This window comes from Pristis pectinata, chromosome 1 (genome assembly GCF_009764475.1).
Source record: "Pristis pectinata isolate sPriPec2 chromosome 1, sPriPec2.1.pri, whole genome shotgun sequence".
NCBI lineage: Eukaryota > Metazoa > Chordata > Chondrichthyes > Rhinopristiformes > Pristidae > Pristis > Pristis pectinata.
In genome coordinates this window covers 18,023,536-18,049,051 of record NC_067405.1, presented here as the reverse complement: position 1 = coordinate 18,049,051, position 25,516 = coordinate 18,023,536, and the positions used below count along the sequence as shown (strand labels likewise).

Below are 25,516 nucleotides of genomic sequence, written 5' to 3'. Positions count from 1 at the left end.
GATTTCTAGGATGAGGGCCTAGAGTTACAGGTATAGATTAAAGAGGCTGTGACGATTGTCATTAAAGAGAAGGCCAAGGGGAGATCTGATAAAAGTATACAAAATGATCAGGAGTTACAGGTATAAAAGGGAAGAATATTGAGGAAAAATATTTTTAATATACCATTTGGTTGGAATCTGAAGTGCACTGCCTGCAGATGTGGTGGAGGTTGGTCCACATGGTCTTCAAGAGAGAATTGAATAAATATATGACAGGGAAACATTTGAGATGCAGCACAACACAATGGGCCAAATGGCCTCTTTCAGTGTTGTAACTGTTCTCTGATTTTAAACTACAGGTGAATGAACTTGGAAAAGAATCAAACATAAAACCACCAGTTTGAAGAAACATTTTTATTATTACTTTAGAAAAAATCTAATCTATTTTGAAAATGCAGCTGATTTTAACATCTAATTTCCAGAAACCATATTTTCAGAAATAGTGATAATTCCATGCATGCCATTTACATTTCATTTTCCAGTTCTCTGTGCACGAAAAATAGCGAAGCAATTAATTTCTGAAATCTCCAAAACGAAATGCCACTGAGAAGCTGAGGGAATAATCAGCACAACATGCAACACTGTGCACATTTGCATAGGAAATGGAAGTTAACCCAACATGCTCTTCAGAATACTGAAAATACTATAAACTGTGTGCTGTAAGAAACAATGCTATAGACCTTACACAGAAGGATACCTTTCATAGAACCCTGCACAGGGTGACTCTGTTGTACAGTATGTTAAATATATTTCTTAATAATAATTTCCATACCAATTAAAGCAGCAACTATTTATTTACAAGCTTTTTCAACTTTTTTTGTAAACTCGTTTTAGAAATGTGCAAAAAAGGTCATGTAGTTTTAACATGCTATTAAGTCCTCAGGGTGTCCAGTAGCCCTGATGAATGAGAAGTTGAAGGAAGGTTTGTTGTTAACGTTGTCTTCTCATTGTGGAGCTAAGTCCTCCCTATAACAGTTTGGCAGGAATAGCCTTACTTGGTAAATCTTTAAAAAAATTTCAACAGGCAAGGCATTTGACAAAATATCTGTAACAGTAATACATAAGAACTGCGTGTAGCCCATCTTCCAATCCAAGTCTTAGCAAATTCAATTCCACGTACCTGAAAACATTATTCAAAAATACTACTGAAATTATATTTAATTTAAAAAAGTGTATCTATTTCTAAATCATTTTACGATAATAATCTTTATATGACTAGCTTTGACCCTTATCACACTGAGGTATTCTAAATGTAGTACAGCATTGGATCGTTTCTTCAACTAACTAATGAAAGTACTAAAGATTAGTAAAGTGCTACTGTTATAATTGAATTGTAAAGTTTTATTTCTACTACAAAAAATATCTCTTATATAGCACTTTAAGTCGATGGTCCCAATTTCTAAAAGGTGAAATTTTTAATTAAAGTACTATTTCACATTGTTTTCTAATAGACTTTAATTATTCAAAAGGTTCAACACAATTTTATGAGACAGCTATAAAATGGGGAACTGTAGTTTTGCTATAAATTTTATTTTGTCTTGAAAACTAGAAATGGAAGACGAGCTACTGACAATGTTAATTTTTACTGCAAAATTTTTTATATTTAACTACAGATCAATATATATCTATGTGTGTTAATACTTTTTGCGTTGCTTTTAAGATTTGCATTTATTACAATTAGAGCGGCAGTATACTTTTACCTCTGATCTAGTTATCAGCAAAAATTCAGAATGAACAAAACTGTTATGCAGAATTTTACTTAGCACAGCAAACAGATGGTGGATTTCTGCAATAACTATTTTAGAAAATAAATGCAATCAATTGATTGCAAAAATTCAATTAATTCCTAAAATTAGTTCCATTGTTTGTAAGTTTATACATGTATAAATTTCACTAGGGAAGTGTATGACACGAATTCCACCCATTTTTAAGAATGCTTCCTCAGGATAAGAGGCAGAGATAATCCCACCACCCTTCCATTCTACACAGATTTTAACTCAACATGCTTGCTAAAACTGGGCAAATTCCGGTTGGATACCTAATATACAGTACATGCGCTTTAATTTAATGTTCATGAAGCCAGAAATAAAAAAGAGTTGTAAATTGGGTAGCTCACCCAGATGTTGAAATCCTGCAGAGTGCTTTATGTTAAAATTGGAGCCAATATTCGAAATGCAGAAATGCCCAATTTGGGGAACATTACAGCTTTCATAACAGTTGATCGAAGGTATCCATTACTGTTCTAGTTCAGGTGCACAACTTCAACCTGCACAACTTCAACCTGCACCTATACTAATACATACATGAAGTACACATTGCAGAGAAGTACTACTGTAACATTCCATAGCACAAGACTTAAATGTACAAATAACTTGTAACTTTGTTTTTGTTCTGTAGGAAATGGTTCATTCTGTACCATGTATTATAATTATCTAATTCTATATTTCAGTAATTCCACATTGTTAGGATTGATTATATTTTGGTACCCATCCATTGCAAGCCAACATTCACATTGCTTTTGGCATTATATAATGCCCTAGATCTTTTGATATGCATTTTAACTGAAATACAGAGCTCATCCATGCATACTTGTCATTCACTATCTCCAAGGGAGGTCTAGAATGGTAATATTATATCTCCTTACCCACAATAAATCCACAATGGCCATTTATAGTGTGGGATCATCTCTAATGGAAGTGTTTCAGAATATGACCCTGCTCTCAAAGTGCTGAGTTACCTCTGAGTTGTTCTAGAGGGTAGATTCAATAACAGTAGAACATTGTGCTCATCTTCAAAGATCATAAATGTGATCTTGCAAAATTGCAATTGCTCCAAAGTTATGCTTGAAAAAATTGCAAATCTAGTTATGAACTTGTCCTACTGGCCACTATAGTCACAATTAAATTTCTGGCATGTATGGATAGATCAATAACTTGATCTGTACATACCTGCAAACTTCCAAGCCTACCATAGGCAGAATATTTTATTTAATGAAGGTAGCATAGTTTGCCTTCAGAAGCACAATGGCCAAATTCTGTATATGCTAATAGAGGCATATACACACTGTCTGTGTTGCAGAATGTCTTCAGAAGCATAGCTTTGTAATGGAAATTGGACCTAGGACATTGTCTGAATGCTTAGAAGAAATTAATAATTGGCAGAACAAAGTCCACCATTGACAAATTTTGGCAACTCTTTACCCCACAGCAACTGGCTGATGTTGTACCAACAGAAATCTACTAAATTTAGCATTAGATGTCCATTAGAAAGAATAAATCAGGAAAATCTCAGTTGTGGCCCAATATATTAATTTGGGTGAGTTGACAACACCTTTTGCATCCTCAATAGGATAACTAGGCAGCCCAATATGATGGAGGGATGCTAAAATCAGCATTATATCCCTCATTAACATATGCAGAGTCAAATGTCCCTTTTTAGGTGGCCACCTGCAACCTTTGTAAAAATCACCTTAAACTCTAAAGAGTTGGGCATACTTTAGGCATGGTTTGGGGACAGGACAGACCCAATGAAATTGGTACATTTTGCTCCTCCTCTTCCTCCCGGTTTCCTTCCAGAAAACAGGTACAACAAGCACCAGTTTCTAGCTCAATGTACTTAAGGACTAAATATTTAGATTTTTTGTGTAATTAGAATAATGACAGATTGCTTTATTTTGATTGATAAACATGTACATGCATGTCATGCAGTCTCAAAGTTTAATGATTACTATTCAATCTGTTCAATGTTAAAAAAAAACACTTAAAGGCATGTTGCTGTAACCCTACTAATACAGAAATCCAGTTTGACTTCAATCTATGACTGATCAGTAACAGTAAAGGTTACCTCAAATAGTTAAACAATTTTACAAACTTACAAGAAATCTTGTGATGTGTTTCTTCTCAATGTTTGACATGCCAGGTCATGCAGCAATTTTGTTTTAATAGCAGTGTCGCATTTAACTAGCCATTATTAAAACAGTCACTTGCAAAGAATACAACATATCAGCAGTGTTCACATTTTAAAGAAAAGACTATATTAAGGTGCAAAGTATTTTTTTCCAAAGTGAGCTCCAATCGGTTGGCATGAAAAAGGAAGACTTATAGATGTATCTTTTCTCCACTTAGCTACCATTAGTGCATAAGTAGGTGTGAATAGAGAGTAATGATCAGTGTTTAATACTCACTTTTACCTTTTCACTAAAATTAGCACACAGAGAAATATAACCCATCATTATCAAGGCTTCAAAACTGGCATTTCTCTTTTTTTAATTCAGTGCCCTGTATATCAGCATATAATGGACAGTATACATACTAGGATTTATCAGGCAATATATACACCAGTATTTCACAGTCAATATATACACCAATATTTAACAAGCAGAATAACAAAAATAACAACAACTCACATTTACATAAGTGCCTTTAGCACAGTGAAACATTCAAGATGCTTCACTGAGCCACATGAATAAAAATAAGGATAGATGACCAAGAGTATGGTCAAAGAGGTAGGTTTTAAGGAGTGCCTTAAAGGAGAAAGGGAGGTAGAGATGTGGAGAAGTTTGAGGGGAAGGGAGTTTCTGAGCTAGGGTCCACAGCAACTGAAGGCACACCCGTTAATGGGAGAACATTTGAAAGATTTGCTCTGATATCTCAAAGGGCTGAAGAGCTGGAGGCGATTACAGAGGTGTGGGAAAGCAAAGTCAAGGAAGAGCTTGAAAACAAACTTGAACTTTTGAGGCATTGCTTAACCAGGAACTAATGTAACTCAGGAATTAGGTAGGTGATAGGACCTAATGCAACTCATCAAGTATGCAACAGAATTCTGGTTGAGCCCCTTTTACTGAGGGCAGAATGAGGGTGACCTCCCCAGAGTATATTGGAACAGACAAGTCTAGAAATAGATACGCCAGCATTTAACAGAACATAAAAAAAATCATAATATTTTTACACCTCACCTAACTCCAAATCCAATCCTTTAAAATTACTTTGTAATTAGAAAAAAATAACATTTCCAAAACAAGCTAAATAAAAACCTCTGAGAGGAATAGAGAGGCCAACTTGTCTATCAAAAAACAATGTTTGCATTAATTAGTTGCTCAAAGTAAAGAAGTTATAAAAGTCCAGATCAAGCTTCCAGGTATAATTTAAACCCAGTTCTCAGTGAACAAAGATTCACTTTGCAATTAACAATAACAATCAATTCAGATTACTTGCACCTTAATTGTCTTAAACCACACACAGAGTAAAGTTCCCTAATCAATAATCAACAAATAATTACCGATATACCTCAAAAGGGTGTTCCTGGCCAGCTATGCTTATAGCTTCTGAGTGGATGTGAAGCATCTGGTATGATACAAAACCGGTTACGAAACTATAGTCAGCAAATAAGGCAAGAGACCAAAGCAAAACTTTTTTTCTTTACACTTTACATGTAATATATTAATCTATGCATGCTAAACATTTCTGAAAATTAATTCCATTGTCTTTAAAGTAAATAAATGTCAAAGGTGAAATTCAACACACACTGTTACTACATTCCACATTTAGTATATCAGATGGTGGATTTCAACCATATCATACTTAACTAAAAAACAAATGCAAGGAAAAATAAAAATCTAGCAGAGTGGAAAATCTGCCAAAACAACAAATGGAGTCACATGCAAAAAAGAAATATAAAGCAAAACTGTTAATAAATTTATTTAATATTAGTATTAAAGAGAATGTGGACCTATTAAAATTAGATCCAGTAAGACTGTAAAGCATAGTAAGGAAATAAAAGAATTTGTATTTGGAGTCTGAGGTATTGGAGGAAGTGTGTTAGCATGGATTGAAAACTGGCTGTCACATAGAAAACAGAAAGTTGGAATAAATGGGTCCTTTTCAAGTTGGAGGGATTTAACTAGAGGAGTACCCCAGGGATCAGTTCTTGGCCCTCAGTTGTTTACTATTCACTTTAATGATGTGGCAGAGAGAATTAAATGTAAAATTTGCAAGTTTGTCAATGATACAAAAAAGTAGGTCGAAGGGCATGTTGTGAGGAGGACATTGTGATTCTGCAACAGGACATAGATTAATTGAGTGATTGGGTGACAATGGAGTTTAATGTGGGGAAGTGTGAGGTGAAGCACTTTGGTAAAAGGAATCAAAAGGTGGATTATTATTCAAATGTAATGAGACTGCAAAAAGCTTGGTGTTCTAGTGCTTGAATCACAAAAATTTAGCAGGCAGGTCCAACAAGGAGTTAAGAAGGAACATGGTATCTTGGTCTTTATTGCAAAGGGGTTAGAGTTTAAGAATATGGGGATTTTGTTGCAGTTGTACAAGGTATTGGTATGCCCACACCCAGAATACTGTGCATGGATGTGGTTCCGTTAGCTAGAAAAGTCTACTGCAACATTAAAGATAGTCCAAAGAAGATTCACCAGGCTAATTCCTGGGATAAGAGGGTTGTCCTTTCAAGAGAGGCTGGACAGTTTGGATTTGTATGCCTTAGAGTTTAGAAGAATAAAGTGTGACTTTATTTAAACATATAAGATACAAAGGGGCTGACCAGGTTGTATGTCCAGATGTTTTCACAGATGGGGGAAGTCACAAACAAGGGGATGTAGTTGCAAAATAAGGGGCCAGCCATTTACAACTGAGGTATGAAGAAATTTCTTCTCTCAGAGAATAGTGAATCTCTGGTATTCTCTGCCCCAGAGGGTGGTGGTTGAGGCCAAATCATTGCAGGGCAGGCTTGAGGGGTCCAGTGGCCTACTCCTGCTCCTATCTTCTTGTGTTCTTAATAAAAATAGGGAAAGAGGTCAGAATCCAACAGAAACTAACACCAAGTTGAAGAGAGAAACTGCAGGTATATTAAACATCACTTTGCAGAATCCTCTAGGTTCTGAAATGCTGCCTTTTCTTTCAAAAATAATTCATAACATTCTTTTGAAAATAGGAGAGTGGAACCAGGTACCTACAGATCTGTCAGTTTCAGATCCAGTGGAGTTGGATACTATTGTGAGACTAAGAACTTGAGCAGGTCTGAGCTAATCAAAGAGAATCTTTGATCACTGTCTAGTCTGAATAACTAAGTTGAAATGTTGGCAGATATTGCTAAATTGTATTGACGATGTTGACTACTTGGATTTCAGAAGCACAAGATCTGATAAGAGATGTTTATCCACTATGTAAAGATGTGAAATTGGAAGTATGCTTGTGACATAAGTAGGAAGTTCCTTGGGAGATAGAAATCAAAGTAGGCATGAAGGATCAGATATTTTTGGGCATAGTATGATATGCAAGAATCATTTGGGATCCATACAGGTGATGTGAATAAAGGAACAGGGAGCTGTATACACGGCTTTGCATCTGACAATTAAATTAGAAGGTATAGGCTGAAGGAACAATGGAATTTGTGTCCACGTAATAAATTGCTACAAGTGCAAAAGCAATCAATAAGATAACTAGAATGTAGACGTTCATTTGAAGAGTGTTGAAAAAATATTTAAAGGCTTGATCACACCTGTATTCAATTATTTTGGCAGCAAACCTTAGCAAAAATATATTGGCCCAGGAAAGGTTGGTAGAATGTTACTGGGACTTAAGGGATTAAATTATAAAGATAGATCACATAAAATTTGTCTTGTATTTCTTTGAATTTAGAGGGTAGAGGAATGACATAATTAGGGTGTTTAAAGCAATAAGGAAATTAGATAAGAGACCACAGATGCTGGAATCTAGAGCAACAAACAATCTGCTGGAGGAACTCAGTGGGTCAAGCAGCATCTGTGGGGGGAAAGGAATTGTCAACGTTTTGGGCTGAAACTCTGCATCAGAAATTAGATAGCATAGACGCAGGAATATTATTTCCTCTGGTGGAGGAATGTACAGAACAGGGAGGTATAATCTTAAGATCATGACCTATGCTGTTAAGAAAGAAATCTACAATAATTTTCTTCATACAAATGGCATTAAAACTTGAAACTCTTTGTTCCTGACTCCCACCACAAAGAGATATGAATGCTAGGTTAGGATTAATGTATTTTTTTGTCAGAATATTAAGCAACATCAGTCAAGGCAGGTAAATGGCATTGGAGTACAGTTACAGGCTGAATTACCTTTTCTTCTTCCTATGTTCCTAAACATTGTTTTTTTTTGTGATCATTTCTCTCTGTTATTGCAGACTAAATGGTTGCCAAGCTTCAGCATAGATATCTAATTGATATGTTGTCTTTTAATTGCTGTGGAAATATCAAACTTCTTATCCTAAGGGCTGTGAATTTTGCCTTGGCAAAGCCTTATTTATTTACTTACTTGTTTAATTATACAACTCCTCACCTGTAATCAAACCCCAATCTCTCTCAAAGACTACTTAAAATCCACCTTTAGCTTTACTTTTCAGTCATCGCTTCCAGCCCATTTCCTGGTTTGCCTTACACCTGTGTGAAGTGCCTTTTTATGCCTTTCTACATGAAGGCATTATTTAAATGAAACTATTGTATGAGTTATTCTAGATGTCACAAAATACATTCAAAAGTTTGTAATCTCATCCTCAGCTGCAGAAAATGGCACTACTGATCACAGTTCAGAGCTTTAAGACAACAATATGGTAGCCCCATCAGTTGCCTGCACTCTCTGAGTTCAGCTTCAATAGTTTGAGTAATCTGCACACAAATTCTTTTCCATAGCATCGAGCAACAATAGATGAATCTCTAATATAATTTAATACTGAAGGACATTTTGTTAAAGTATCACAATTGACCACGTTATGAAAATGCAGTACATTATATTATGCCTGCCATAGCTAATAAATTTTGTGTCAACAGACTTACTTATTATGTATCTGATTTGAATACCAATATTCTATGCAATGCTGCTGAGACCATAGGAAATATCATGTCCAGTTTTGACCATCATATTTTGGAAAAGATACCATTGCATTTCAGTACTGAAGCATGAGATACTAAGAAAGCTTTCATTGGACAAAAAAAGATTAAATGAGAATGTGAGACAAATTTTTAAAGTTTGAAATAGTATCATTTGGTACTGAGCTGTATTGTGTGGAGCTTGGGATAAAAAGCCATGGAGTGTGAAGCTCAGGAAACCACAGGCTAAATGTAATGTGGACTGATCTCTTGACGTGTAAGAGTTATTTGTTTATTTGATAAATTTTCCATTTAGATTCAGTGAATATTTAAAAAAAACAAGGTATAGAAAAACACAATCAACAAAAATGACTGAGCTATAAGCTTGGTACTAAAAATAGGAAATGTCAGTCAACAACCCAAATAGGCAACTGAACTATAAATTCACCTAGCTGAACTGAATGGCAATATGTTTCTTCCATGTCACTGTATTCCTAATTTGCAACCAATTTACTAAATGCCACTGCAGTAGGTCCACCTTTTGCCAAATGATTCAAGTTATGGATTAAGTCACAAGCCAGCATTTTGTATCCTTACCAGAAGTTTACTAATGCATAGTCAGAATTCCAGTGAGCCTAGTTAGTAAAATTGTTGAAGGTCATTGATTTCCCCAGTGTGTAGCTCACAACATGATATCATGATCTATATTTATGTGGCCTAATCAAAGTAAAAATGCCTCTAAATTCAGCATATTCTAAATCTGTACTTCATTCTGGGAAATCAGTGTTAGCATGAAGAATGGATTATTAAATGTATTCATGTAAATTGCGCTTCGATAATATAATTGTAAGATAACTAAACTGGGCCAAGATTTGGATTAAGTAAGAAAAGAGTAAATTTGTTTGATGAGTACAGTTATTTTGTACAAATTGCCCATTGAAATAAATATATATGCTTCTAGAGGTGAATATAAGAAATTATGTGGCCTTTTATAGAACATATATATTTTGTGCCCATTATTATTGGTTTGTTTGTAATGCATTGAAATCATTTATTGGCTTTTGTGTGTCTTTCCCCTGCTTGAATCATCAGTTAATGGATCAAGTTACAGCCCAATTGTTTAACCCTACCCCACTTCTGCCTACCTCATGCACCTACCACCAGTGCGCAATGTATCAATTGGCTGTGGGTTCAAGACGCATTGCAGAACATGAGTGCAAAATCTAAACAAATAGTCCGATGCAGAACTGCTACATCAAAACATTCCTTCACCTTTCCTTATAGGTGAACATAACAGATCTCTGAGTACCCTAGTCAATATTTACCCCCCAAACAAAATCATTTAAACAGATAATTTTATCTTGATCACTTTATTTAATTTTCTTTGGGGAAGGGGGAGTGTTTGTCATGTGCAATTGCCAACCCATATGATATATATTACAATGGTGACTGCACTTTGAAAAGAGGAAAACCTAATTGGCTCTAAAGTGCTTTGGAACAATGGGAGGTTATAGAGTCATAGAGTCGGAGAGCAATACAGGACAGATAGAGGCCCTTCAGCTCAACGAGTCCATGCTGACCACAGCACCCACCCAGCTAGTCCCAGTTTCCTGTGTTCAGCCCATATTCCTCAAAGCCCCGCCCCTCCATGTACCTATCCAAGTGCTTCTTAAATTATTATATTGTACCTGCTGATTGAGATTGTGTACCTCGATCTCAGATACAGTACAGACCCAATGAATACACCACAGAAGAATTTTCCCTTAAAGTTCTCTTCCCTTTTTCTTTCTTCTTTTCCCCCTCTCCCCTTCCCTCCTCCTGCCCTGTGCCTTGTCCTCTCTCCCTGTCTCTTCCCCCACCAAGCAACCCAAGTCCTAGCTGATTGCAAATCCTTACTCATCATGCCTTGCAACAGATGCACTAAAACTCAAATTCTATTATGTTGCTGTGTGCTATCAATGATCATGAAGATATTCAGGGCTCCAGGAGAGAAAACTACAAATACAATGATGTAAAAAAAATTGGAGAAAAATATAGCTAATGACAAATTATGAACTTTTTGCAAGGGAACAATGTTATTTTTTGTACATAGCAAAATGTTTTATGTGAATACAGATCACATCCGATTAGCCAAGAAAGGGAAAATCAGAATTCTGCAAAATAATTCAGTTCCAAATAACTTAACCGGTCAGTATTCTGATTGGTTAATAAACCTGCACAATGCCAATTTTGAATCCTGTGATATATTCAGCCAGTTGCTCAATCACTGTTGCAAAGTATTTCCCAATGGCCTTACCTTGTATTGAACTGAATTCTGTAAGTCAAACCGTTGTGAAGGGTTGCTACCATGGAATGTAGGCCTTCCAGTCAAAATGTGATCTCTTTAACACGTGTGGGTTGAGTAAACAGATATCGCTATACAAATTGTCCTGGTGAGAGACTTTACCAAATCTGTTGCACTAATGCATCTAGAAACTAATAACACTGAACTCTCTAAACATGAAAAATAGAGGAATTAACATTAGCAAGTTAATGTACAGCCTGAATTCATCCTTTATAAATAATACCTTTAAAAAACCATACACAAATAGCAAATGCATAAAAGCTTAATTTATTGTTCTTAAATTTAAATAATATCTTACTTGTAAATAGGTGATTTGTTACCGCTTGTCTCATGCAGATAGTGTGCTGTACATGTATGGAGAGCTGCATTAAATTCTGGAATCACACGCTGAAGCAAAATTTGTTGAAACAATGGTAGTACAGGGTTGTATTGCAATACCACTTATTGCTAACAAGGAATCAGGTGAAGAGTGTTATGCATTAAAGGAGCTTTGTCACTGCATTGGGAACTTTACGAGCAGGTTTAAGTGCCAGGAACCCACCTGTACTCAAGGTCCACCACACCGACTGTAGGGCTAAGTTGGCACTATAGCAGAGGAAGTATTGATTTTAGCGCCAAGGTATGTAATATATGTGGTCATTTTATAGGCAAAATATATAAAGAGGTAGATGTGCTCAGTGACACAGTGAAAATAAACACACGGTATCACGGATCACACTACCATGCATTCTTCATATTTACAAAACCAGTAAAGTGTTTGGGAAAACACTTGACCAGACTGTCTCCATTGTGAGCAAACTAGCCTGAAAGGGGGATAAAGACTTTTTGAAAACCACTTTGAGTTGTTGTTTCAATAATAATAAAATATTAAGAACTGCCTGAATGCTTCCCTGTTCACATTTAATGCTGCAAGGCAGGGGTTTTGCTTTTTCTAAAAAAAAAATCTTTTCTCTATCTTGTATTTTTTTTTGTAGGTGAATAAGAACATTTTTCATAGCCTGTGTTGAGAATCATGGCTGTGGCCCCCAGGTGATCCGTGACTCCTTCGTGATTTGTACGTGTCCTGATAGGGATCAGAATACTCCTCCTCCATCAGTGGGTATTGGCCTCGGCTGTGCTGGGAACCTGAAGACAAGCGATTCCTGTTCTTCCGCGCCCTCTCACTGTGGCCGTTTTCATCAGAGTGGACCAAGCGCGTTCGTTCAACAGGTATGTGTTCACCAGAGTGATTGCTGTTGCTCATTCGCTGCCCCTAGGTAACAAAAGACAGAGTTTGGTTAGCAGAACTGCTGCAAGTACCATAGAAAGGATTTTAGATCACTTACATAATGTGGGGTAAAAATTGCAAATGCTGCAAATACTCAGTAGGTCAGGCAGCCTCTCTGGAGAAGCAAATTGTTAATGTCTCAAATTGATTGCTGAGTAGTTGCTGCATTTTCTGTTTTTATTTCAGATTTCCATCATTGTCAAAACTTTGCTTTTGAACTATAGACTTCATAATCGAAAAAGTTGCAAGGCATGAATTAGAACTGTACGTGAAACATAATATAGCTTAAGCTATTATTTTTGAATTCCTGCCTTTCCTGTGTGAGACACAAGTACTTTAAAGGTTTCCTTCTGGAACCTTGAGGGCAGAAGATACCTCAGCAATAAAATGATGACAGAATATTTCACTTTTTTCCCCACATCAGCCTAGTGCTGAAAGGGACTTATCTGCCATTATATGTTGGTGAACAAGTCTGCACTCCAGAAGCTCAAAGCTCATATGGATATCTCACACATTAAATGAGTGCCTTTTAAAGATTACTTCCATTTTGTCAATCTGTGGTTGATATCCTTTGAGATTGGGCACAGCATGTTGTGGGGCGGGTGGTGGCAGATGATGGGGAATTCTCTCTCACCCAGGTGAAATCACACCAGTGTGTTAATAGAGAAGTCTGATTTTTCTGTGTTTGTGAATAATCATCCTCCCTCTGACTGGCATCTCTGTACCAAGAGGAAACTGGAAGTTAAAACTGGCAGCCAACAGAAGTAAAATGGATCAATTTAAATAGTTCCCTTATTCTGGTGTCTGTTTTCTTGATCCCCTCCCCAGTCTCCCAAATAGCATGCATGCCAAGAGTCGTTTTGCACCCCAGGAGGTAACAGAGATCTTAAAAGACTCTGGCTCTAGATAGAGATCATTACAATTCATCTAACAGGAATAGAAAACAGATTCACATTAAGAGAATTCAGTCAAGCTAGAGAGCCAAATAACTTCAGAAAATTTATGAGGATTTGGCAAACATATACACTCACATATGTACAGAGATTTTTTTAAAATTTTACTTACAGCATGGTAACAGGCCCTTCCGGCCCAAAGAGTCCACACCACCCATTTTTAAACCCAAATTAACCTACCCGTACGTCTTTGCAATGTGGGAGGAAACCGGAGCACCCAGAGGAAACCCACGCAGACATGGGAGAACGTACAAACTCCTTACAAACAGCGACGGGAATCAAACCCCGATTGCTGGCGCTGTAATAGCATCGCGCTAACTGCTATGCTACCGTGCCGCCACATTAGAGTGTTAGTTAGATTGATAGGTATCTAATTAGTCAAGGTATCAAGGAATATGGGGAAAAGGCTGGAAACTGAGGCTGGATAGGAATAGTTTAGTTTAGTTCACGGAACAGACTCGATGGGCCGAATGGCCTACTTCTGCTCCTTTGTCTTGTGATCTAGTTTATGAAGGATTCAGCTGCATATTAAGCAATATAGGACAAGGATTTTAGAAGTAGTTTGGTTAAATGAATAATGAAAAAACAATTCTGTAGCACTGCAAACTTGATTTCACTCTCAATTTAGTCTGTATCCCATATTTCTAAATTATCAACACTAAATTTCAACAATTAATTAGATGCACATTGTACCTCTAAAGTGAAATAACCAGTGAGGTTTCAGTTGTTTTCTGAAAATTAAGTAAGTGCATTTAACCTTTCCAAACATGTGAAAAAATGAATAACTTCAGGGGTAATTATTATCACTTTAATGAGAGATCCTAATTGCAGCTTTCATTAAAAATGAAAGGCTTGTTAAATGAAAAAAAAAGAAATACTCTGCCTATCATATAGAGTTAAATTAATTAAGTTCTAGCTAACTACAGAATTTTTTGTTATGTGTATCTATTCTATCTAGTACTTAGCTTGATGCAGATACTGGCATTTCCCCCAATTTTTCTGTTCCATCCACAAATAAGAAACTAACAGTTTGATGGCTCACTATTAATGTGGATAGAACAAGAACCACTGTTGTTTGGAGCTCCCCCATCTGAGCTTGCCAGATGGAGTTGAAACACCCATGACTAAGACACACATCAATATTTAGTGTTTGGGATAGGAGAGAAGTGCTCTTTTAAGTTGGAGTACTTCTCCTCTAGAGGTAGCTCTTCTCTGTAGTACTGTAATTTTAACAGGATATAAAAGCTTTGCATCATCTAGAATATAAGATCATTGTTAATTGATGAAGCTTAATTTGAAATATTTGGGCATGTTTACCTCTCAACACAGAAAGCAAGGGATGAAATTCGTGCAACTACATGTTCCTAAATTGTTCATTTATCCAAGCCACTACAACTATAACACAGAAGTAACTCCAAGGACAACTTTGGGTCCCCTGCTTTCGGTAGATCATTGATGAATTTAAGGGAATTTAAAAAATAGTAAGATTGCATTTGGGGTCTGTTTATGGTTTGATCCATATCAGAGCTATCTGAAATAATACCAGATACAGTATATAAACAAAAAACTTGATGAACAATTGGTTACCAAAAGAGTACAAGTACATAAGAACACAGACACCTGCTAGCTTCCTTCCAAATTACACAACATTCAATCCTGGAAATATTTCACCTTCCTCCATTATCACTGGGTCAAAATGAGGAAACCTGCAAACTTACAAAACAGTTGCAATCTTTTCACCATCATTACTATACTGGTTCAAGATGACCATTCACCACTTTCTCCTCAAAGGAAGTTTGGAATGGGATACAATTGCATTCCCTGTTACTGAGAGGTTTAAAATAATGGACCAGCTTATAAAGTTATTTGAGTGCATTGGATCATCTTGTTTACTAACCTACAGAAAGATCTTGCTAAGGGAAGGAATTGGTCTGGGGTTTATTGTCTCAGATACTGTCTATCACCTGATCTGGTCACTTTGTCAGGAAGTAAATTGGGTCCAGGTTAGACTCATACCAAAGACATATCAGAAAAAAAGTTGTCACACAAGGCAGAAAAGAAGGTACAACTATCTGCTGGACTCTTGGGACAACCTCTAGCTCCAATCATAAAGTCATTCACACCTTGGAGCCAGTCCAATTTCAAGAGGTGGATATACCTCTAATAACATCAATCAGTGCTCAAGCAATGACAGAACAATTGGTGCAAACATTGGTGAAGCCCTTTGGAGTTACTACCACCTCTGTTCAGGATACCAACTTAGTCAAGTCTTGAAGTTATTAACCAGATAGCTAGTTCTGGTCAAAAGATCAATGATTTTCTTCTTGCAAGTAAAAATTGTAAATCATCGATCTTTCAAGGCCCTTTATCACATGTGCTATGAAGAAATGATGGGCTATTTGGATTCCTCCCATCTTCTACAGTTCTTTTCAGTAATACGTAGGATGAGGACGTCACTCGTAAGGCCAGTACTTATTCCCTTCCCAAAATGTCATTGGACTCAGGGGCTTGCTGGGCTACTTCAAAGTGCAGTGAAGTGTCAATGACATTCTCATATGTCTAGAATTGCATGCAGGTCAGACAGACCAAGGTTGGCAGGTTTCCTTTCCATAATGTGTAGTGAAACAGATGAGCTATGACAACAGGCTGATTGTTTAATGCTTACCATAGTTGAAACTAGCTTTATAATTTTGGGTTTATTTCATTAACTGACTTTAAATTCCCAGCCATTGTGGCCGGATTTGAACAGGACTATGAAAATTACAAGAAAGAAATTGACTCCTATAAGAAGTACGTGGCTTGTTGAAGATTTCATGTGGTTGATTGGACAAATTGCTTTTTTTGACAACTCAAATGCTGATTTGTTTTTCTTTAGAACAGAAGGATATCCTTCTATTTCTTAAAGCTAGAACTGAACAAGTGGTAGACATAAAGTAGTGTTCTTTAAAAAGCTGACAGAAATTTGTTATTTACAGTATGTGTGGATTTGAACTACATTCTGAATGAGGAACACCATACATAGAGTTATATAGCACAGAAACAGGCCCTTTAGCCCAACAACCATGCCAACTGTGTTGCCCAATGAGCTAGTCCCATCTGCCCGCATTTGGCCCATAGCCCTCTAAACCTCTCCTATCCATTAGCAACATTTAGATGGCTTTTAAATGTTGCTCATGTACCTCAACCACATTTCTGGCAGCTCATTCCAAATACACACCAACCTTTGTGTGAAGAAGCTGCCCCTGATGTCCCTTTTAAGTCTCTTGCCTCGGATCTTAAACCTAAGCCCTCTTGTTTTTGGCACCCCCTCCCCGGGAAAAAGACCATGTGCTTTCACCCTGTCTATCACCCTCATGATCTTATATTACCTCTTATCAGGTTACCCCTCAATTTCCTACGTTCCAAGGAATAAAGTCCTAGTCTACGTAACCTCTGTTTGTAACTCAGGCCCCCAAGTTCAGGCAACATCCTGGTAAATCTTTTCTGCACTCTTTCTAATTTAATAACATCTTTCCTATAACAGGGTGACCAAAACTGTACACAATACTTCAAGTGTGGCCTCAGCAATATAACTGCAACATAACTTCCCAACTCCTATACTCAATGCCCTGGCTGATGAAGGCCAACATGCCAGACGCCTTCTTCACTACCCTATCTACCTGTGAAGCCACTTTCAGCAAACTATGCACTTGCATTCCTAGGTCCCTCCATTCCGTAACACTCCCCAGAGCCCTACCATTCACTATGTAAGTCCTATTCTGGTATGATCTCCCAAAATGCAATACTTCACATATGATTCATAGGTTAATCTTTGCATCTGCATACAAGAATCTGGGGTGTTTAATTATCTGTATTGAAGCATAGTTCATGGCTTACTTTGTCCTGTTAATTCCACAGGCAACCACATTGTTTGTGTTCATACCTGTAACCCAGAGATAGCTGAAGGATATGTTGACAGTGCAGTACTACCTAAGTTCCGGCCCAGCAATGGATTCAGTGGTGCGCTGCTGGGGGTGTGCGTTGCACGCCAGTATGTTTCAAGATACTCTGCCAAATGCTCACATGCATCCTCTAATTGGTTTTCATCCAGGATGACATCAAACATGTCCTGTCAAATGAAGAGAACATTTTTAGACTCATTTCTCTAAGCCAATTACAATTTTAAACATAAAAAATACAAAATATAATTTAAAAGATTAATATTTATATTATTACTTCACAACAGTTTTATGGTGGAAGTGTTTATCATGACCTAGAGTACGGACTACAATGTAACACAGTTACAAAGGATCAAGTGGTCTATCCTTGTGCTATAACATCTTTATATGATCTGCAGAGAAATTTCATGTGTTCAAACCAAAAACATAGGCTGCTGGAGGAACTCAGTGAGTCAGGCAGCATCTGTGGAGGCACAGGACTGAGAGTCTCGAACCAAAACATCAACTATCCCTTTGCCTCCACAGATGCTGCCTGACCCACTGAGTTCCTCCAGCAACTTGTCTTTTGCTCCAGATCTCAGCATCTGCAGTCTGTTGCGTCTTTACTTCATGTGCTCAGTTAGCTAGGTTGGTGAGATTTTGAAATTTTGGAGTTGATTTTGGCTCTAGAGAAGAGTAGCTGTTCTCATTTGTAGGTCGATCACATGGTGCATCACTTGCTGCAAAACTTGTGTGTGAATACCTATAAAAGCTATTGTACGTGTTGGTAGAAATATTTCAAAAATGTTAAAGGGGCAAAGAGATCGAGGGATAGAAATCTACAAATCACTAAAAGTTATGACACAGGTTAAGGCCATGAAAATGCAAACTATTCAGTTTACTTGTAAAAGGTGAGAATGGCAAAGCATGAGAATTGTTTAGATTTTGATAGAACACACATGGATTAATATGAACAGTTCTGATCTCCTATTTATCAAAAAGGATGTGGAACCTGAGGAAAAGGTGCAAAAAAATTTGCATGTATGGCACCTGAATTGATATGTTGTAACTACCAGAGAGCTGCTATCAGTAATGCTGAGGGATGAGATATTTCTACTTGTGAAGGAGTCATATCTGGAAGTCATAAATATAAGACAGTCAAAAATAAATCCAAAGGAAATTGAAGAAAAAGTTCTTTAGCCTTGGACAAATTGAGTTAACTAGTGTCGATGCATTTAAGGAAAACTAGATTAGCATGTAGGGAGAAGAGGGAGAAGGATTTGCTGATGGGGTTGGGTGAAGCAAGGTGGAAGGAACTTCCGCGAAACATCAGCGGACATAGGCCTGATGATCTGAATGACCTGTAATTGTGTTGTAAGATTTTTTTTATCATTTTGTGCAATACCAACAAGACTTTATACAGTATATTTAAACTCCTAAGGCACTTAAATGATAAATGATGAGTGAAAAATAAGAAACCAGAGGGACGATTAATCAAAAGGTTGTTTGAGATCAAAGAAAAGAAGCAGGATCACAGATTTGAAGAGGGAGGTGGAAAGGCAGAGGGTTCTGGGGAGGGGTTCAAAGAGTAATCAATATCAGTTTAAGCTTTAGTTGTAATCAATTATTGCACAGACCATTGAACAGAATTAGGGTGTGGGAGCAATTGGGTTGTGGGGCTGGTAAATATGAAAAGGGGAGATTTTGGATTGATTAGAGGATAGAAAATGGAGAGCTGGCAAGTGGAACATTGAGGAAAATCATATATACAGCTTTAGCAGGAAATGTGGGTGTACTTGTTCCTCCATAGAACTGACTTTTTTCCTATCTGTTATAAGTGATGTAAAACAGATTATTCACTGTAATGAATTTAGATGCTGTTCACAAATGATAGCTGTATGCATAAGTTTTTTAATGTATTTTAATCCTGTTCCGCTCACTTAGTAATTCACAACTAGCTCAGAAAATCAGAATAATTAATGACAGATTAGTCCCCTTTTCTGTCTGAATGATTAAAACTCAATCTAAATGTACCAATCTGAATGAAGTTACGAGCATGGCCATGAAAGGCAAATATTTATTTAAGCTGCTGGAGCCAAATTTTCAAAACATATACTTATTTGCAGGGATCAGATCTACTGAAAAGGGCAGGAACAGATGTCAAGCTGTAACTACACACTTTATAGTTGCCTTATCTTGTTAAAGTACTCCCGTGAAACTCAGAGACTGCTGAACTATTACATACTGGAGGACACTGTGCCAGTTTATCTGCTGCCACCAACTGGACATTGAGGTTTTTACTCTGTGACTTTCCCCTGGACTTTATCAACCTCTGCAGCACCTGGTGAAAACAAAGCAAATTCTTCAATCAACAAAGTTAGGAGTTACAATACTGAAGCATTTAAGAGATTAAGGTTAGAATTTAAAGCAATAGCAAATTTAAGACAGAGATCAATCTGTTCTTCCACAGTAAAGACATCTTATAAAAACTCGAAGACAGAAACTTTCAGTAAGATTCTCACAGCACCTTTACACAGTCTGAAGCCTGCTTAATGCATTTTGGAGCTGATCTCATGCCTAGTGCAGTAGTCTTGAAACCACACAAGCCTTTTGCAGCCGTTAAGCTCCCAATGACCTTGAGGCTTTGCCATCACAGCCACTCCATGAGGTGGAGTCAGCTGCAAATGGCAATTAGTCCCAGGTGCTGCCCACAGGTTGACCTAATGGGCTTACGACAGCTCATGTTGTCACAATGTCTTTTCATCTGATAGAGAAGTACACTCATACTTTGGCCCACCATGTGTATGTCGACAATCAATTACCTATCTATTGCTAATCCCATTTACCAGCACTTGGTCCACAGCCTTCAATGCCTTGACAATGCAAGAGCTTGATGCACCATAGAAAGCGTCCTACCTGGATGCATCACGGCTTGGTACGGCAACTGCTCTACCCAGGACCGCAAGAAACTGCAGAGAGTGTGGACACAGCCCAGCACATTACGGACACCAGCCTCCCCTCCTTGGACTCTGTCTTTACCTTTCGCTGTCTTGGTGAAGCAGCCAGCATAATCAAAGACCCCACCCACCCAGGTCATTCTCTCTTCTCTCCTCTTCCATCAGGTAGAAGATACAAGAGCCTGAGGGCATGTACCACCAGACTTAAAGACAGCTTCTATCGCGCTGTTTTAAGACTATTGAACAGTTCCTTACTACGATAAGATGGACTCTTGACCTCACAATCTACCTCATTATGACCTTGCACCTTATTATCTACCTGCACTGCACTTTCTCTGTAACTGTGACACTTTATTCTGCACTCTGTTATTGTTTTACCTTGTACTACCTCAATGCACTTTTGTAATGAATTGATCTGTATGAATGGTACGCAAGACAAATTTTTCACTGTACTTTGGTACATGTGACAATAATAAACAAATTTACCAACAGTGTACACCTACTATGAAGTGCGCACTCAGTACATCAGGAGAGGAACACCCCTAGACTCAGTAGTGAGCAGACGATCAGAAGTGTGTGCATTTCTGACCTCCAGCATGTTCTGTACTACAACATGCAGATGCAGAAGTTCAGAAAGCACAGATGAAGGTACTGCAACTAGTCAGTAATCCTACATGGACCGAGCAGCTGGATGTCAGTACAGTCCAGCCCACTCTTCCCAGCATTCTCACACTGTCTTTCTGCTGTTGCTCGTTTGAATTGGATAACAGCAATTAGATGTATTGCCATTTTATTCTTGCACCTCTCCTCCAATAAAATGGCACATTTAGGGCACAGATTGGGGATCATCCCAGGAACTAACGTCAAACCATTTCATGTTTCACTATCAGCACCATGACCGACTGCAATCATGTCATTACTTTTTGAGTACCAGACACACAATTGGATCCTGGAGACACGACCAGGAAAAGATAACCACAGTCCAAGAGCTGTCAGAGAGTAAGCACTTAATTCATTTCTTTCTCTTGTAGATTGTAGTGTTTTTCCAGCATTAAACAGTGAAAGGAAGTGAGACATTTCACCTGGCTGAAGTTACTTTTATTGTGCCTTCCGATTTGTAATTTGCTTTCAGTTTCAGAGTTTGCCATTAATTTTAATAAAATATTTATATTGGATTAAATATAACATAAATATTTAATGTTGAAACTGATCTCAATAACAACCTACTCACATCCTCTGATTCTTGTTTTTAAACATTGATTTAACGTCACATTTTAACTTATTCCTTGACACCTGATTTCACTATCAATGTCAACATTGTTAAATAGCTCACTAAAAGCTAAGTATAGCTTTCTGATGCTCTCCATGTCTACAGCATCTTCGAAAAAAAACTTCCTTTGGACAGCTAATCACAACCTCCATTGCGGAAGAGATTGGTGCCACTACTAACAATAGGCACCAGTTTTCCAGAGAGTTATCCACCAGATTCTTGGGAGCCTGGGCCATCAACATCTGTTAGGAATTATTTCCCTACCAGTAATAATCATGTTTGTTAAAAGCAAATGATAGTCTATTATTTGTGTATAATGTTTTGCTATGATAAATGAGTATTATGACAAAAGTTACAGTGCAATGGGTCAGGGTATAACAAGAGATACCTACTGATAGCTAGGTCAAACCATATAATTGAATGCTAAATGTCGGTTGCACAGTTTGAGTTAGTAGCACAAAATCATCAGTATTGTTCCTTTCTCCTTAAATAAACATAGAAACAAAAGAACAGTTGGTTGAGAAACTGTTCTTCAGCCTACCATCTGATACTTTCACATCAGAGCATATGATATGATTGACTCTTTACAGCTTCTGAAGTGAACCAGCAAGTCATTTAATTGCATCAAATGGTTACGTCTGGTTCAAAATGCAGACGTTTCCTCAGTGAAAGTGGGAAAGGGCAATACATCCTGTGCTACCCAGCTCTCGCAAATTAAGCAGTTTATTAAAGATTGGAGAGAGAAACTAGTCTTTGGTTACTGTCATTAAATGTGTGCGAATGTATTGGCTTTTGGTTGTACTCTCTTTAGACAGACTGAAGTCAACTGAATGTAATGTACAAGAGCTAAGTAAAACCAATGGCTAAATTTTCACGTGTTTGCAACAAACAGCTAAAGACAAATTTCTCCAGATTCTCTATATTCTGGATAAATCCACTATTGTTGTCTCTAATATCTTGCTTGATGAATAATTCTTCAAAAAGTATTTCCAACTAAGGAAATTCTATTTTCAGCATCAGTTACAATTAGAGATAGCCTGCATTTACTAAGTGCTCTGTTACAGAAAGACCCTAAACTGCGGTTACAAAAGCAAATGAAGCTTAGACGTTCTCTCACAAACAGTGATAAGATGTGTGGGCAGTTGTTCGTTTGACATCTTTTCAATTTTCTTCAGAATATTATGGAATTTTAACATCTGTGTGAACCAATGGAACATTTAGTAAACTTCAAAATGTCAGATTTGCTTTCAGTTCTACATGGTATGTCAAGTGTTGGCAAGGGTAAAGGAACTTGAACTTATTACTGGTAAGCTTCTATACATTTCTTACCAGTATGGTCACATCACAAAATAACGTTAACCACTTTCTTACCAGTGCACCATACTGGCCCATACTAACTTACTTTCACCACTGATTGTGAGTCTAGACGTGGATGAACAGGGCTACAACTGAGTCACACTGACATTTATTTAATATTTTATTGTAACACTTAATTACATTTAATGCAGGCAATCCACATGCTTTAAATGCAGACTATTTATGATGTATTTTACCTTTGGAGAAGAAACTTTAACATGAACGATGATTGGTGCGAGCGAGGTCTTGATGAGCTGTGCAGGATGATTAATGGTGTCCGCATCTAAAACAACCAATTGCAAAGTTCTGGCCAGTTCAAAGATCCTCTCAATTTCACTCTGCACTTCGGCTATTGAAAGAAAAAGTCATGAAGTAGTAGTTTGAATTCACCTATAAAATGGTTTTCATTTAGTTTTGGTTGCTTACATATGCAAGGACACAAAGAAAACAAAAAAACATTGAAATCGTGGACCCAACCTTACTAGCCTGAGGCATTAACTCAGATTGCCATTGATAGTCTCATCTCAGCCATGTTTGGATGGGGAGGACTTTCTCTGGTGACTCATAACATCCCAAGTCCCGGTGTGGTTTGACTGGCAGGAGGGCCTCAGGTGGTGCACCAAGGAGGCTCCATCACTGAAATGATCATGAAGCTTTGACAGATCCCACCTACCTCCACAGCTTTGCCACTTGTAAAAGTTATAAAAGATTCTCAATGGTATTAACCATCTCTGAATGTCAAAGATATTTAAAAATTATACAAATGAAGTAAACAATTAAAAGCATATAAAATTTATGATTTTTAAATAAACATTTAAAGTGAAGCAATAACAACTGTAAAGATTATTTTAAAAAATAAGTAAATAAAACTTAAAAATTGAATCAATCATTTTGCTTAATATGTTCAGCCTTACAATGCACCCTGGTCCAACCCAGCACAGGAAACGAGATGCATAAATGCTTGGAAATCTCAGCGTGTCTTCTTATCTCAAAAACAGGGTGAATAGTATCTACACTGTTCTCAGACAACACCTCCTTTAAGGCTGTGTTGTACTCATTTAACCACAACCCAGCAGAATAGACATGTTGCCACCATTAATTGTCACCTCCAATCCAGAGGATTTGAGCTCACTCATTGCTGATGGTATTCTTAAGTGCTAACAAGAACTATTAAAGGAGGAAGCTGGAATTTCAGTTTATGGGGAATAAAAAATGTTTACTGTGTGACCCCTTTGCCTGAAAGAAAAGTCTAGTGTTAAAATGGCTAGGGATTATATTACATATGAGGCCGGTTAATCGCAAAATTTATATTCGTAAACTGGACTGTAGAAGTTACATTGCTTCAGTATTTTTAACCTATACCAGCTTGCCATACTAGTCAGAAAAGCTGAAACCTATAGAGGATTTACACGACAGATTATCTACAGATTCCAAGGTGGGATTCTTAAATGAGCAACGGTTTAAATCTTTATTGTTCAAATTTGCTTCATGCTGTTTTATGTTAAGTGGATTAGATCCAAGCTTTGAAGCTGTTTCAGTTCATTGCATTTTCTTTTGATATTTAATCACTCTACAACTCTGTTGCACCGCAACTGGAAATAGAAGCATATCAGCAAATTTTAGTGAACATTTGTCATAATGTTGCACTTGTTCAACAGCAGATGAACATACAGAGGTGTTGGACAGGAAAAGAAGCAGTACTGAGTTAAGCCTGCTTCAAAGACATGATAGCAGAGAATCAAGACCAAAATACTTTCTTCTATTTATTCTTGACTGCCTCAACTATCGTGCCACATCATCCCACCCCAATCACCCAGCCACAGCCTCATACTGCACTGTATTTAGAGATGTGTACGACTTTCACCTTTGAATCATGTAACCATGTTGTCACTAAGATTGGATAAGTTGGCAGGCACGGTAGTGTAGCGGTTAGTGTAACGCTTTATAATTCCGGCCTCTGTCTGTAAAGAGTTTGTACGTTCTCCCCATGTCTGCATGGGTTTCCTGTGGGTTTCCTCTGGGTGCTCCGGTTTCCTCCCACATTCCAAAGACATACAGGTTAGGAAGTTGTGGGCGTGCTACGTTGGCGCCAGAAGCGTGGCGACACTTGCGGGCTGCCCCCAGAACATTACGCAAAAAGATGTATTTCACTGTGTGTTTCAATGTACATGTGACTATTAAAGAAAACTTATCTTATAACAATGGCCAATTCCATCCGTCCCTCAGCTCTAATACTGCTGAAATGTATAGTCTTGCTTTTGTTACCTCAGAGTTGAGGATTTGAATGGTTTCTTGCTCATTCTCTATACTTTTATGCTCCGTTAACCTGACATCATCCAAAATCTTCTACCTGTGTCATGAGTTGCACCAAGTTCCATTTGCCTATCATCTCTATACTTGCTGCTCTTTGCTGGATAAGTAGTGCCTAAGTTTCAAAATTCACTGTTGTGTAAGTTCTCACCCCCCCCCCCCCTTTAATCTCCCACAACCTTACAATACCCCAGGGTCTTTGTGCTCCTTCATTTCAGCCCTCTTGTTCGTCCCTGAATCCAGTATTGGCAGCCA

General features: G+C 37.5%; 1 protein-coding gene across 3 annotated transcripts in view; it reads right to left on the bottom strand.

The window, feature by feature from the left end:
• Window positions 1–442: 442 nt before the first annotated feature.
• Window positions 443–25,516, bottom strand: part of cacnb4a (calcium channel, voltage-dependent, beta 4a subunit) — a 273,005-nt gene continuing 247,931 nt past the window's right edge. For all 3 annotated transcript variants that reach the window (XM_052011408.1, XM_052011418.1, XM_052011428.1), the window contains 4 exons: window positions 23,149–23,300; window positions 19,614–19,709; window positions 17,374–17,559; window positions 443–12,483 (listed from right to left, as the gene is read on the bottom strand). In XM_052011408.1, the coding sequence (XP_051867368.1) occupies window positions 12,223–12,483; window positions 17,374–17,559; window positions 19,614–19,709; window positions 23,149–23,300 (695 nt within the window). In that variant the 3' untranslated portion in view covers window positions 443–12,222. The remainder of the gene's footprint in view (window positions 12,484–17,373; window positions 17,560–19,613; window positions 19,710–23,148; window positions 23,301–25,516) is intronic.